At 48.2% G+C, this 15,740-nt stretch overlaps 1 protein-coding gene across 7 annotated transcripts in view; it reads left to right on the forward strand.

The window, feature by feature from the left end:
* Agap1 (ArfGAP with GTPase domain, ankyrin repeat and PH domain 1) overlaps positions 1-15,740 on the forward strand; it is a 435,940-nt gene that overhangs the window by 373,410 nt on the left and 46,790 nt on the right. For all 7 annotated transcript variants that reach the window (XM_021160509.2, XM_021160592.2, XM_029480713.1 and 4 more), the window contains 3 exons: positions 2,295-2,449; positions 5,586-5,676; positions 9,444-9,666. In XM_021160509.2, coding sequence (XP_021016168.1) covers positions 2,295-2,449; positions 5,586-5,676; positions 9,444-9,666 — 469 coding nt within the window. The remainder of the gene's footprint in view (positions 1-2,294; positions 2,450-5,585; positions 5,677-9,443; positions 9,667-15,740) is intronic.

A 15,740-nucleotide genomic window follows, 5' to 3' on the forward strand; every position in this document is an offset into this window, starting at 1 on the left:
GCGACAGGATCCTGGTGCTCCTATGAACTCTGCCCCTTTGGGTACCTTACAGAGGCACATGGCTCCCAGGACAAGGCAGAGCCAGGGTGGGCCTTGGCAGCTCCCTCTGCGTATTACAGCTACCCAAGCTGGAATCAGAACGACACAGACAGCTTGGTGATATCCTTGTAGCACTTGGATACACAGCCGTCACCTGAGTATGAGTGTCCCTACAGAGTAGGGTCCTTCAGAGATCAGGCTCTGATACCCAAGACCTGGAGCGGGTAGCTGAGAGCCCTGAGACCATGCCTGTACCTGGTGCCAGTTAAACCCATTGCCTCCCGCTCACACTGCAGCTGGTGATCCCGGCTAGAAGCACGGGCAGAAATCCTCCAAGGGAGAGCAGTGTCCAGAGCTCTATACTGAGAGGCTCATGGTCGTCATTTCTCCCCTGAACCTGCAGTAAATCCCGGCCAGAGGGAACTCTTACCATACTTGAGTTTCACAAATGCAAGGTGACATAAGGTTATGCACAAATGTCTCCATGAACAGTACTCACGTCCCTCGGTGAATGACCAAATGTCCCTCTTTTCTACCCATGAATTATATAGCTTGTCCCTGCCCTACCTGTCCTTCCATTAGGAGTTTCAGTCCTGATTCAGGGTGTTGTCTTATTCACCCCTGTGTGGTAAAAGTTGTAATGAATGAATAGTATCCTGACATAGACACTTGTGGATCAAGAGAATGGGTCTTTTCAAGACTACAGATGCCACGCGGCTGCTGGTAATTGCAGGGTGTGGCTGGCTGCAGGTTAACTTTGGAGAATCCTGTCTGTCTGAAGTTACCATATATGGTCTTTTTTTTTTTTTTAATGAAAACACAACTAGTCCCCATGTCCAGAGGCCTAAGGCCTCCTCCCCAGCCGTCCTCCATACAGTACGTGGACTTGTTCCACTCCACACAGAGCGCCATTCATGCCAAGGCCTGCCCTTTGAATTCTTACTACTCAGGTTCCAAAACCCAAAGAGAACACACATGGCCAGTGCCAAGCAAGCTGGGCTCTCTGGGAGAAGCTAGGGGTCTCCACAGAGATGTGCTTACCCACCCTCCAGATGGTGTTCAGACTGAGCAGCCTGGCAAAGGCCTGCTAATCCGTGTAAAGGTTCAGAGAGCCAGCTTGCTTACGTTAGCATCTCAGAACACAAAACACTCCACACAAGTGTGACACACAGTGTGCCATAGTGACCGGTGGTGGTGGTGGTGGTGGTGGTGGTGGTGGTGGCAGCAGTGGTGGTAGTGGAAGTGTTACATTGAGAGCATCAATGAGTGTCCCATTAGTGTCTCAGTTCCTAGGAGTAGGGCTTAGTGACATCCATGAGATCAGGAGGCGGGAAGGGGTTCCTTAGGAACAAGTGACCCACCGTGTCCTTGTCTGCACAAGGCAGGGTGGGGTGTGGGGGTGGACGGAGGATGACTTAATTGATAAGCCAGTCTGCAGGTTACTCTTTTATTGTGACTACACTTGACCACATAGCCAGTGCTAGGCCAGTGTTACAAACTCCTCCTCTGCTGAGGCATGTGTAGGGTCTAGCCTTGGCTTCTGGCTGTGTTTTCCTGAGGCCAGGCTGTGCACTGGTGTGCTCATGCACAGTATTTAGCTCATGATAAACTTAGGAGCTGCCTGTGCCCGATCCCCAGTGGAGGAGAATGAGCCTCAGGAGTGGAACTTACCTAAGGACAGCGGGGCAGGTCGTATCCCACGATGTGGACACAGCTTCTCTTCCCCTTTCATAGCACATGTCTCTCTGTGGTCACCTAGCTAGACCTGTGTCTACTAAAGCCCTCTGAGTTGCCTGGATTCACTTTGTCCAAGTCTCAATACCGCTCCCACTGGTAGTTGCCTGGCCCTGGAAGGACACCCACCTTAGTGTTCCCAGCTCACCTGGATCCAGATCCAACTGCATTCATAGTCTGATTTCATATCTAGCAGAACTAACTCCATTTTCCTCCTGCAGACCCAAGGGCCAGCTGTAAGTTGCAGACTTCCCTTTCCCAAGTCACTTGGTCTGTGCCCACACAGAGATCCTGACATTCTACACTGTCTTTCCTTTCTCCCCGTCCCCCACAAGCATCGACTGAAACCTAGTTATCTCTGCTGGCTTTTGGAAGGCATGCGGATCAGATCTCAGCACTCCCATCCCATGTGTGCCACCAGCCCCATGCCGGTGCCATTAAATCCAGAGGCACTTGTGACAGGATGGGTTTGGGCGCTGCTGTCATGAAAGTGAGCTCTTCATCCCACCTCTGTGTTCCAGAGCAAGAAGAAAACTTGGAGTTTATCATTGTGTCCCTCACTGGCCAGACGTGGCACTTTGAAGCCACCACATACGAGGAGCGAGACGCATGGGTCCAAGCCATCGAGAGCCAGATCCTCGCCAGCCTGCAGTCGTGCGAGAGCAGCAAGAATAAGGTAAGGTCCACAGCAGGCTGCCCCACAATCAAGGCTGGTGATCATTAAAGGGAAGAGAAGGCCCAAGTGGAGCCCCAGGGGGGGACAGAGGCGTCAGATGGCTTGTGTGGATGACAAGACCCAGGCATGCTTTGTGAGGAAAAAAAACTAAGTAATTGAAAAGATAAAACCACTTTGTATCTACAAACACCGTGCATGTTTGGTGTCCTGGCTTGGCCGTCCGTGTGTGGCAGGGTGTCCGACGGGAAGCTTTGCTGTGGCGGCCAGGGCTACATGGGAAGCTTTCGCCTTTCTCTGTAGGCGATGGAGCCTTTGGACTCTGCCTGCTTATGCGCCCATACTTATTTTTTTGTTGTTATTGTTTGAGGCAGAATAAATCAGAAAAAGAGACATGGACTTAAAAGATGCCCTATGCTGCCCTGATAAATGTCTCCAATGTCACGGGGATACAGACGCACAGGAGACTGTAGGGAGTTTGGGCAGGGTGAATTTTCTGTTTTTTTAAAGTCTGGTGTATGTTTCATTCAGTAATTAAAAAGAGTCCTCCAGCAGTTGTTTGGCCAGGAATAAAAGTGTGTTCAGTGCATTTTCCAGGCCGCTGCTCGGTGATCTTCCTTATACTGGTCTGTCTTTCCCAGCCGGGTTCTTTCCATTTCAGTCTTTGAACCCTTAGATAGTCAGGACCCTTTGCTGACCCATTGAGATTCTTAGTGAGCATTTTGATTTTTCAAACTGCGATCTACTGGAAACCAAAGAAAGACATTGCCATCCACCTGCGGTTTCATTTGTAGGCATTTAAAGAAGCCTCTGCCCGTGATGTATGGCCAGCTTTGTCATTAAGAAGGGAGTCTGTTTTTCAGAGAGACAGGGTGTGTTATTTCATTACCCTCTTGAGCCAGACAGGGTAAGCCAGACCACAGCCATTATTAGCATTTATGTAATTTGCTTCTCTCTTAGAAGATAGTTTATACCCAACTGGGAAGAACCACAGTCTTTTATTCTGAGCTCCCTGAATTCCCAGGTCATGTCCCCGTCCAACCACCATGTGTCTCCCTCCTCACCAATGGGCACAATGACACCTGCCATCCACAGGCTTGGGATTGTAGCTTCAGAGCAGGAAAGGGGACATACACTGCTGATCAGACAAGCGCATCCCAGGTTGTACGGACAAATTAATCTCACATCCTCTGACTGTAGCCATACCCCTTTTCTCTTTGATTCCAGAAGCTCTGGCCAGTGCTGGCTTCTCCCATTTTACTTCCTTGAGAGCCTTTTTCCAGCTTGCTACTCTGAACCCAGACAATAAGATACATTGGACCAGAAGCAGATGCAAGCCCACCAGAGCTGTCCTTTGTATCCATGGGCAAACATACTTGTAGAAATGGCTTCCCCTGGGAGGGGACCCTATGAGCAACTCAAGGACACCAGATGTGAACCTGGGTAGCTGCTGGTTTGATTGTGAGAAGGTCACATACAGTACCCCCATCACAGATGGCTTGAGGAAGTCCAGACTCCATTAGAAAGAGCAGTACCCAGTATTTCAGCTCCTGGTAGATAATCCAAATCTGACTCAGAGAAGCTGACCAGTGAGCCACAGAATATTACAGGTTTATGGAGGCAGATAGTCAGACCACTGTGTGTGTGTGTGTGTGTGTGTGTGTGTGTGTGTGTGTGTGTGTGTGGCACCTTACACAAATCAAGTTGTTAAAAAATGATTTCTGATTCCAAAAGGGAATAAAAACATAGTTCATAATGCGGATTAAGCAATAGCAACAAATAGATAACTTATTATTAAGTAACAAGAGATAAATTGTTAGCACAAGGTACCTTAATTTGTAAAGAATTTGTACACAAACAGAATTTATTCTAAGTTATGAAACTGATCAGCTGTGGCTTTAACTGTAATTTCAAATGCATATTGAATAAACAAAATTTTTAAAAATACACACATCATTACCCGCTCTGCCCTTTTGCTTTCAAGATTTCATCCTTCCTGCGTTGCATAATTGGGAATGTGTGTAGAGGTTTACAGGTAGCATGCTCCTCACAGCACTGTCCAAGGTCTAAGACAATAAGAACAGTCCAGATGTATAGTCAAGGAACGTGCTGTACCCTCACTCCGTGGACTCCTATGCACGCACTTAGTGATGAAGTCAGAGGTTCGGTTGGCATTGAGTGACAGGCAGAATGACTAGGCTAAAAAGGCATGCTGATAGGCAGCATATACCCGTTTGGCTTTCCTACAGTGCCTGTGCACAGAGGCACAGAGAAATAGCCGGAGCAGCGGTTCTCAAACTTCCTAACACCGTGTGACCCTTAAATTCAGTTCTCCATGTTGTGACTCCCAACTACAAAGTTATTTCATCGCTACTTCATCACTAATTTTGCTACTGTTATGAATCATGATGTAAACATCTGATATGCAGGATATCTGATATGTGACCCCTGTGACCCCACCAACGGGGTCACAACCTACAGGTTGAGAACCACTGAGCCAGGAGCTCTCTGGATAATCAAATCCTAGTTCATAAATGTTTGTGTCTTTTCCCATATTTTCTAACCTTGCCACAACAGGTGAGCCTTTTTTTTTTTAAATGTATTCTGAAGGCCATCAAGTCTGCTTAAAAATAAATGCCCCTGCCTCACTCCAGTGAGTCACTTTGATTTGATGCTGTAGCAACTGATTGAGCCTCACATGAGGAAAGCTCTCAGGGCTTGGTCAAGGGTTTCCTGATGAAGAACCAAGCATGCTGCATAAGGTGTGACCCTTGGCTAATACACAGATTTTTTTTTTCCTTGTTCCTTTATCTTCACACTAAGGAGGTATGTGCCCCTGAAGGTGTGTTAGCTAGTGACATTCTCTGCATAGCAGTCTCTGGTTTATTCACAAATGATGGCAGTCTGAGCACTTTGCTCATTTTGGGCAGAGTCCATCTCAGCCAATAACCCTGACGTACAACCTGCCTCTCCCTCACAGACTTCCCTCCGACACCAGGAAAGGAGTAATTATTTGGAAATTACTGTTGCACCTGTGTATAATCTGTTTGGTTTTTGTTTTTTTTTTCTGACATTGTTAGATGTGTGGATTTCTTCCGAATATTCATATCTTGCATTTTCTGCCTTCCTTTGTGCCTAGTCCCGACTAACCAGCCAGAGCGAAGCCATGGCCCTGCAGTCCATCCGTAACATGAGAGGGAACTCGCACTGCGTGGACTGTGACACCCAAAGTAAGTACACAGGATGATGGTGGTCCTGGATCCTTATCGGCTACAACAGAGAGGGCTCATGGCACAGAGGGCTTGACATATTTAAGTTTGGGTTTTATCTTAACACAGTATCCTTTACATGGCTTGCCTGGTAGAAGCGGGCCATTTCTTGTATGCTGGACTGCTCTGTGCCCTGCTTCAGCCTCAGGCATCACGATGGGCAAAGGACCAAAACTGTCATGACTGCATCCCTTGGAGTTAGCCCAGTTTTATGTCACACTGGTTTCCTTCTTACATCCTGGAATGTAGAGCCTTGCTTTTGTTCTAAGTCTACACCCTCAGAAGCTATGTAGAGGAAACTTTGCCCATTTATTGTCACAGAGAGGCTTGAAGAGGGAAAGAAGAACAATTCAAACTCAAAAAGATGCTGGTTCCTGTGAGGGAAGTCTGGGAACTGAGCACCTCTGTCGTTGGCCATGACATCAGTGGGCCTGGGGGGCAAAGCATAAGCACACACGTCACAGTCTAGAGCCTCGGAGAAGGACAAAGGGCGCCTTGGACCTTGGACCGTCCACCTCAAAGGAAGCTTCCTGCCAGAGTTGGCGTGTCAGTGGGGCTCTGCAGAAGAGTAGGGAATGAGGAAGGGGTGTGACTGGAGACTGCTGCCTCCCTCACAGAGGCCTCCCTGGGTGAACAGGAGGAGTGGCAACTCAGGCTGGAAAGGAGGAGGTGATGCGGATGCTCAGGTACCTCTAGGAGAGATAGCGAGGTCTTTATGCATTCGTAGGCGGGATGGACTGTCCGCATTTCACAGCAGGAACAGGACTCTGAGCTGGTTTATGGGGCAGGCTGCCTGACCACCAGCTCACTGTGTGAGAATAGAACAGCAGGGTGAGTTGGAGGCCTGCCTGCCGGTGGATTGTGAGCATCTCCTCAGGAGACACCAAGTCGCTAGGCCAGGCTTGCTCCAGAGGAAGGGGAAGAACTGAGCTTCCCCCAAGGGCCCTGGCCAGCCCTTGTCCACAGTGGCCTGGCTGACCACAGCCCAGCAGGAGCCCATCCTCGGGCAGGAAGGGCATCTTCCTCGGGCTCCTTTGGATACTGCTTTAAAGTCTCTCTTTTTGTTTGAGTCTTTAAATTTTACTTTCAAAACGTGAGTTGGAAAGAGAAAGAACATTTATTTGAAGTGTGTTTTTATCCAAAACTTTCCTTAAACCAGACCTTTTTTTTTTTTAAGCGCAAAACCTGAGGCATATTTAAAAAAAAAAAAATCCAATCCAGAGATTGATGTCTGTAATCGTTTCCAGCATGCATCTAAAGGTTCCTCAAAAAGAAACCAACCCATGGCTTTACAGGAGCTGTAGCGTGTGGCAAATTGGAGGTCACAGGTCTTTCCTGATTTGGGGGGGGGGGGGGGTGTGAGGATGCGCATGCTCAAGATGAGCAGGAAGGGGAGGCCATGGAACCAGACTGTAGACAAGGTCATGTGAGTGGGTGGCACAGAAATGATAAAGGCAGGGTTGGAAGCTTCAGGAAAAGAGGTTCAAGACTCTTCACCAAGTGCGCTGCTGCATCCAGTCCACACATGCTGCCTTTTCAAGTCCCCACGAATGATAGTTGATATAGTCATGGGCCCTTTGACAGGTCAGGGAGGGAAGAGCCCACGGTCTTGGCAGTCTGTCTAGGCCACAGTAGCAAGCAGGGCTGTTCCAGTCAGCCCACACCCTTCCCGGTCCTCTTGCTTCCCTCAGAGGCCATAAGATACCTGGAGGGCCGGTAAGAAGTATGTGAGCAGTCAGGGAAGAGTTTTAAGTACCTAGTTTTGACGCAATGCCAAGAAACAAGTCTCCGTACCCCACAAGCATTGTGGCATGAGCATGCTCTCAGGGTGTCGAGGCAATGTGGTAAATACCTGTAAAGGGCAAGTGTCTTTGACTACAGCAGTGCCCCTAGGAAGGAGAAAATGCTGGGAAAAGACAAAAACCAAAGAGAAAAATCCAAAGAGACATTTAACTTCAACCTCATCAGAGTTGAGTGTCAAGAGACTGGCAGTGGACAAGAGGCCAAGAGTGGGCTGAAGGATTTAGCCATGGAGGTGGCTGGCAGCTGTGGCTGTCTTGTCTCAGCGAGTGAGGCGATAGAGAAAGCAGGGCAGAAGCTGAGCTGTGAGGGATAGCAGACACCAGGTGAGAGCCTTGCTAAAGAAGATATGTGGCTCTTCAACAGCTGAGTCAGGCCCATGATGCCTGTGTGCTGTGCCCACTTGCTGCTCTGAGACCACTCTGAGACCACAAAATACCTGACAAGAAGCAAGTAGGGAGGGAAGAAGGTTCGTTTTGACTTTAGTGTGAGGAGTTATATAGTATGTCATATGGTGGGGATGGGTCCTCTGGTGATAAGAGGTCAGTCAAGGACAGGAAATGGGACTAAGCTCCAAACCTCAAGGCTTTTCCCACTAGAGAGCCACTTCCTCCACCTAAGCCCCGCCTATAGAAGGTTTCACACCCACCCAGAACAGCGCCACCATATGGAGACCAAGTGTTCAGACACGTGAGCCTTTGGGGTACATTTTCACATCCAAACGACAGCACAGTTGTCTTCTACCTACAACTTAGTCCTTCCCTGTCTTCACATGGCGCCTCTGTGTTTCTGTATCCTGTTCTGCTTCTGTGTGAGACCTAGGTTTTCCCTTCCCCATCAGAACATCTCTGAAAACACAGGCCTTCTCTGCGATATAAGCCAGCCATCTTGTAGAGATATAGTCATGCTAAATACATGGCTGGCTGACATCTGGTTAGCCACCATGCAGCCATCGATGGTCATTGGCTCTGTAGAGAACAAGAAATCTCCCCATTGGGTCAGATCAGTTTTTGCTGACTCTTCTGGTAGACTTGGGTAAATACTAGTTCTACCTGTGTGGGTTTAGCCTTTCTGTCAACAGTAAGAGGAAGTAGCCATCAAGGCCAACTTGTCTTTGTAAAACACCTAGAGATTGTAAGTTCAAAGCCAGCCCTGCACCCAAATTCCTGATCTTCTGATGGTGGCATCCAGTTTCACACAATGACAGCTTTGTCCCAAAGCCATTCTCTGTATGAGTCGTTTATCCCAGCTTGAAACATTACACTGTCCACTTTAAAAGTCATGGTTGGTCGGGCGTGGTGGCGCACGCCTTTAATCCCAGCACTNCAGCCTGGTCTACAAAGTGAGTTCCAGGACAGCCAGGGCTATACAGAGAAACCCTGTCTCGAAAAACCAAAAAAAAAAAAAAAAAAAAAAGTCATGGTTGGAGGAGCTGGGTCCTGATACAACTCTGTCTTACCGGTCCGCTGACCTGCCAGTGACCAGTGGAGCCCTGTGCATCTCTGCAGTGGGTCCTCTTAAGCAAGGCCCTTGCCGGCCATACTCTCTCACAGAAGTGTGCCTCTTTAATCTTTGAAGTTTGCCCAAGCTGTGTTGACAATAACAAAAGAGATATGGGAGCCAGTGCAGCCTTGGATGTGACCTGGGCCTTTGTGTCACCCAGTTTCCCTCCATCATAAGGAGGCCACAGTAGACATCTTAACACACAGGATATTTTTTGTGCTGTGCACCAGTCCTGTGGAAGTGTCACAAAAGGTATTTCTGTCCAGATGCACACCCTGCTGCCAGCAACCCACCATGTCTCCCTTGGCACCATAGCAGCTCTAAGTCATATGGAGACTGACTAGTTGTTGAGGTGAGAGTCCAGGGACATTGAGAGTGACTGGTGGCAGTCTGACTGAGTTTTGCTCCTGTCTCTCTCCCGGTAGACCCTAACTGGGCCAGTTTGAACTTGGGAGCCCTCATGTGTATCGAGTGCTCGGGGATCCACCGGAATCTCGGCACCCACCTCTCTCGGGTCAGATCGCTAGACCTGGACGACTGGCCCATGGAGCTGATCAAGGTGATGTCGTCCATCGGGAATGAGCTGGCCAACAGCGTGTGGGAAGAGGGCAGCCAGGGACGGACAAAGCCCTCACTGGACTCCACCAGGTAAGAACTCACAGATGCTCCCCAGAAGTTACATGGCTGGGGGTGACCTCAGCTGCAGCTGCAGCCAGAGCCCTTACAGCCTATTGAGATTCTGACCCGCCTAGACTAGAAGCATCAGTGTTTGAAATTGGTGCAGAGCAGACTGGATGATTCAAACGCCTTAATTTTTTATGTTTATTTCTAGGCCTTGGGGATTCCTCTCCCCTCTTAGAAATGTATTAGGCTTCTAATCTTATGAATATATTACTTTAATTAATATATTTCTAATAGGTACAGGCTGTGCTAACACTAATTATAAATTTTTGATTCTTTGGTTTTGTATTCTTTCTTATACCCTTGGTAAGCATCTTGTGGATATCCAACCCTCTCACGTGCCCCTGCCAACAAGTGTGTTTATGATAAGAGAATGTATTTTATTTTCTAAAACAGACTTCTAACACATCTAATGAAGTACAGTTAAACACAATGTAGGATGACTCCTCGTTAATGCTAATTGTTACCCAGGGTGAAAACACATTTATTTTGAGGCCATTTAGTTTCTCATTTTTCATCTACAGTGATTATAAACCATTTTTGAGAATATGCATACATATTTAATTCCCCCAAGAGGTGGCTGAAATAGCCCAATTTCAAAGAAATTGAAGTAGCACAGGGAGCCAGCTCATCTCTGGTTGGTCTAACCGAGGACATCAAGGTTCTCAGGTCCTGGGTGCTCTTGTGCGCCCCACCCCCACCCCCAACCGCAGTCACGAGGTCTCAACGAACCACGAGGAAGAGGCTCTTGTCCTGCTCAGCACCTGGAGTTTGTCTGGTATGTTTTGCCACTGATGAGACACAGTCAGACCCCGAGCCGCTATAAACTGGTGGGAGCTTAGGCTACATGTCCAGGTTTCCTGGACAGTGGTATCCTGAGATCTGCTGACTTGAGTTTATATTACCAACACTGCAAAACAAATGTGCGACGCCCCTTCTGGTGCACAGCAGGAGTGCAGCTGGTGTACATTTAACCCTCCTCTTCTGGCTTCTGTTAGCTGAGATGGGAAGGGGAACTGGAAGGGAGGGCCAGCAAGGTGCACCCAAGTGTGCTTGTTAAAACCCCAGAGGCTCACTATGCCAGCTCCTCATTGCGTGGTCCGTCTGTGCAGTACAGATAAGGGGTAGATCTCTTACAAATCAAAGGTATCCTGCCCTCCAAGAAACTGTTGTCCTGATCTAACACTCACATGGAAGCCAGCGAGACTCTTCATTCCACACAGTCCTAAAATGTTAGTTTGCTTTGTGGTACCTATTTTGTTCATACTGTAGTTAAATTTCAATTTAAAAATCCAAAAAAAAAAAAAAAATGATTGGAAGTTAAATTGTTTAACGTGTGAAAAAAAAAACAAAAACATTGAAATGAGCTAGTAAAAGTTTAATTTTATACACCTGACCATTTCGGTTCAAACGAAACATATAGATGTGTTTAATGCCATCTGTGAATTAGAAATGTTGGCTCTTCTTCTAGAAGATTCTAGAACAGTTAGACACCATGTGTGATGTGATTGTCTTCATGCACCCAGCAGGGAATGAATGACTGCTCTGTGGGCAGTGGACAGTTCTGACTGCTGTCTGCCTTCAACTCCAGGCTCTAGCTTTCTACTCTGCCCAGCACTGACTATGCCAGATATGCATTCCCCTGACTGCTTAGAGATGGGTGAGGGTCTTCCTCCTCACAAATAGGGTGACTGCACTACCTTTGCTCAAGTCAGGACTCCTCCCCTAGGCTGTGGTGATACAGTGTGATGCTGGGGCACCTTGACAACTGACTGTGGAGTCTCTGAACTTTCAGACAAGCTTGAGAGCTGGAGGCTTCCTTGTGCCTTTGGTAAAATTATCCCAGGAAAGTTGTTCGTTTTGTTTCATTTTGGGTTGTTTTGGAGGGGGTGTGGGGGTCTGGTTAAATTCAATAAATATCACCAAACAGGGAGTGGGGAAGGACGAAAGGGAAAGAATGAATAAAGGATCAGGAGTATCGTGACAGGTGGGCCCTGGTGGGACCCGCTGAGGACATTGACTCCAGGAGGTCACTGCATGGCTGGTTTTCAGGAGAGAGGCGTAAGAGGATAAAGTCACCTAAGCTAAGGCTCTGCCTGCAGCACACATGTCCAGCAATGTTGCCACCTACAGGGCTGGACTCTCCTCAGAACAAGAAGCAAAGATGGGTTTATTCTGGGAAGCTCTTAAGCCCAGAGTAGCTGATGTCAGAAGGATCCGTGTAGTCTGTGTTTGTGTTTGACCACATTCCGTCTGTTCATCATCCAGGGAAAGCTGAAGTTGGCCGCAGGGTGATTCAAAAAGACCAACCCAGAACAAGCCAAGGGCTGCCTTGGTTCCCAGCCTTAGAGACAGCATCATAAATGAGAAGTAGTGCAGCCCATGCACAGCACGGTAACGACCCCGCCACCTGCCTCCTTACCACCTCCCACTCTCCCCCCAAAGAGGAACAAAAGCCTGGAAGTCTTGGCTAGGACCAGTCTAGGATTCACCCCAAGAGAATAGACACCTAGTCTGGGTACTGCCTGTCTAAAATGCCACCCACCCTCCTACCTTCTCACTGAGGACTCAAGGCCAGTTAGTAGAAGCATCCAGGGTTAATCTCAAAACGAAATAGTTTCATAAATGTTGGTGTTAGTTCATGGAAAAACCAAGTGTCACTCTTTGAAATAAAGGCCCAGATGTTTTCCCACTGCATTTGGGTCTGTTTCAAGGTGATTCAGAGATGCATCTGACTATAGAATGTAACGTAAACTGCTGCACACATACACACACTTAATACAGACATACATGCACCCCAACACATACATATACACATATCCCAACATATGCATACACATCCCAACACACAAAATACTTACACACATGTGCCTAGACATGCTTACATGAATGCACACACTCTTGTGTGCAGGCACACATACATAGCACTGTGGAGAAAGAGCACACACGATATCTTTCTGCAAAGAAGCAGCCAGTCCCCTGAAATAACCATGCATCGGCATTAACCATGGCTACAGGCAGGTTGGGAGAACAGGCGCCTGGCACAGCTGGCTGGCCTTCTGCCTGCCGTCCCCACACCCCTATTAGGCCAGCTCTGGATAGCCTATAATTGGTTCCAGCAATCCTCAGCCGCCCTGAGAACTGCCGTTCAAACTTGAGCAGCACCGTGATCAATCGGAGCTGACGACAGCTGAAGCAGTATTGACTTCCCATTCCTAAACAGGGGGATCATTAGTCAAGGAAAGCATCTTTTAATTACTCCCAGGAAGGAGGAAAAAAAATCTTTTTGGATGGATTCTGCAACAGCTGCCATTTTTTTCTAGTGCATTCGATATTAAATTTATTGTCGCAGGAGGGGAGAAGATGCCCTCCACCCCTCTGTAATGGGGGTTTGATTTGGAGAAAGTCATGTTAGAGGGGAGATCGATGTGTGGCAACAATTAACTACATCTGGGCTGGAATCAGAACAGCCCCCCACCCACACACACACACTATTGATACCATTTAAGCACACACTTAAAATATTGATTGTAAGTGGAGGTGTTGGTGGCCGTAGAGGCAGCAACAGGGGAGAGAATTATCTGGAGTTGAAGCTAGGAATGGGGGTGTGCTGTATGACTCTCAGTGCACATGTTTGTGTATCAAGCTGTGTTATAGACAGTTGGACCAGCTGAGTCTGGAGCCACCAGGTGCGCAGGGGTCTGGGTTCCAATGTAGAGAGACTAATTGGCTGTCACAGGAGGGAGTGCCGAGATCATTGGTGAGCCTTTGAGATGAAGGAAAAAAAAATGACCACATTATGGTAAAGCCATAATTATGAGTCAAGTGACTGATTTTTGCCATGCACAGAACACAGCGTGGTCACCTGGCACCTAGGTGTCAGGTGCTCTTGTTGGTACACTCCCCTACCCCCTCCCACGGGTGAGATGAAGCTCTGGAGTCTGTAGCACACGTAGCTGCAGGCCCCTGTGACACCTGTCCTCGGGGCCATGTTTCCTGGGCCAGTCCGCACCATGCTGCCCTTTCACACGGAAGCTCGTCATATTGGCTTTGGTGGAGGTGGTTCTCCTACCAGACGAGGCAGAAGCCAGGGGCTTGGCGCTGTAGCTGACCCCACTCTGCTTCCTATCTTTGTCATCCTGATGGCATCCGGCCCGGGGAGGGTCAGCAGGGACCATGCTATTTACATTTTAGTACAGGTAGCCTCCTGTTTACAAGGTGCTTGGCACCTGCTGGCTTGGGCTGGGAGATAGGAGAGAGTTGGACCGCCAGACCGTGTTTTCAGTTCCAGGAACAGCTCACAAGAGAAACTCTGAACACAGCCGAAATCACCCATTACCACTCTGCTGCCTCTTGGAAGGGACCGTTGGCCTGTTTAGTACACATTCTCTGAGCATCCTCCCCCACCCCGCTCTCATTATACGAACTCCATCTCCCTGCCTAAACCCTCTTCTGTCTTTAACCTATAAAGAAACGTGGCCATCCATCGATAGGAAGAGCAGGGCCCACATCAGAAACCTGCGTGGGAGAAGACTGGCCATACACTTCCAGACCCAACCAGTCCGCCCGGCAAGGGGAGTCCCACTTCCCTTTGATTCTGCAGGGCCACTTTCATCTTATTTATGCACACGGAGATATTGATAAAGGTGAAATGTATCCAAACTGAAAATAATTGGATCCCCGCAGCTGACTCGGAGATATTAAAAGCAGCCCCACTTGGCCACGTCTTTGTCTTGTTAGGTTTGATCATAGGATCACAATATAGTAATCTCAGGCTCAAATTTCTGGCATAAAGATGCGCTGTTCTAAATGTGGCCTCAGGGACATGACTGCCCACGCGGCCCCGGGATTGTCTCATCTGATTATTTTTCAACAGTTCTTGGCCTGCTGAGGTCAATGTTTTGTGTCTTTTGAGTGTTCCTCTATGCTGGACACTTCTCTCTATTCTCTTTCTTAAAAAAAAAAAAAAAAAGAAAGAAAGAAAGAAAGAAAAACTGAAGGGGGGGATCGGAGACGGAAAAAAGGCCTTTGCTGGGCTGACCAGAGTCCATCTGCAGTTGGGTGGCATCTGCTCCCCACATGTCACTTCCCTCATTAACAAGCAATTGAATTAATTAAATGCTACTCAGAACACGCATAACAAGCTACCGGCAGTGTCCAAATTAGCACTGATAATCAAGGCTGATTCCCTTTATTATCTTCCTAAGTGGTGTGCACACTCTGCGCTCCCTGTCTGCCCTCATCTATTTACATACCCCCAGCTTCTGCCTTTGCACGGGGAGGTGATCTTACCTAGTTAATTTGCCACGATCACCAAGCATGGCGGATTGATGCCTGCCCGGCCACCACTGCCACAGCGTGCCTGTGGGGGAGCCCCCTCCCCGGTTGCCCTCCCCCAGCCCCAGCCTTTGTAGCTCACGCTCCCTGATAAATTAAAGGCCACCCCTGTGGTCTCTCAAGTGAGTAATAGAGGCAGAAATTTCATTTTGCAACTGGCTGATTTAATGATCCGAAGGGTAATTAATGGCCTGATTATCTTAATGTTAAATATGTCCGGCAGCAATTACTGTGACCTCCCGCTTGTCAAGGTCCGGGCTGTGCTCTTCTTTCAATTAAGTTCTCTGGGGCTTAATGGCATGAATAAACTCCTCTGATTCTATCATCCTGGACGCAGAGGGTTCAGGGAGCTGGGGGCTCGTTTGGAGTTTTAATCAGCCTGTCTTCTTCTCTGGCGACCAGAGTTAACAGTTATAACAAGGGCAGTTTAACTTTCTGCTTTGCCCACGCAGACCCCTTCGAACGCGTGCACGCGACGCGCATCTTTTATCTCGGTTATTTTTCCCGTGTTTATTTCAGTGCTCTGAGGGAGAAATCTGTTTGTGGAGGAAGCCGCTGTGCTCCTGAGGGTTGTCTCTTCCAATATAAATTACCATGTGAACGCTGTGGTTTTTCTGTTTGACAGCCTTAATTAATTGGCAGGAGCCCCCGAAAATGACAGTGCCACTAATTGCAACTCAGAGTGAATTTCTGTCACCGCCGCG

The sequence above is a fragment of the Mus caroli genome, chromosome 1 (genome assembly GCF_900094665.2).
Source record: "Mus caroli chromosome 1, CAROLI_EIJ_v1.1, whole genome shotgun sequence".
NCBI classification, from domain to species: Eukaryota; Metazoa; Chordata; class Mammalia; order Rodentia; family Muridae; genus Mus; species Mus caroli.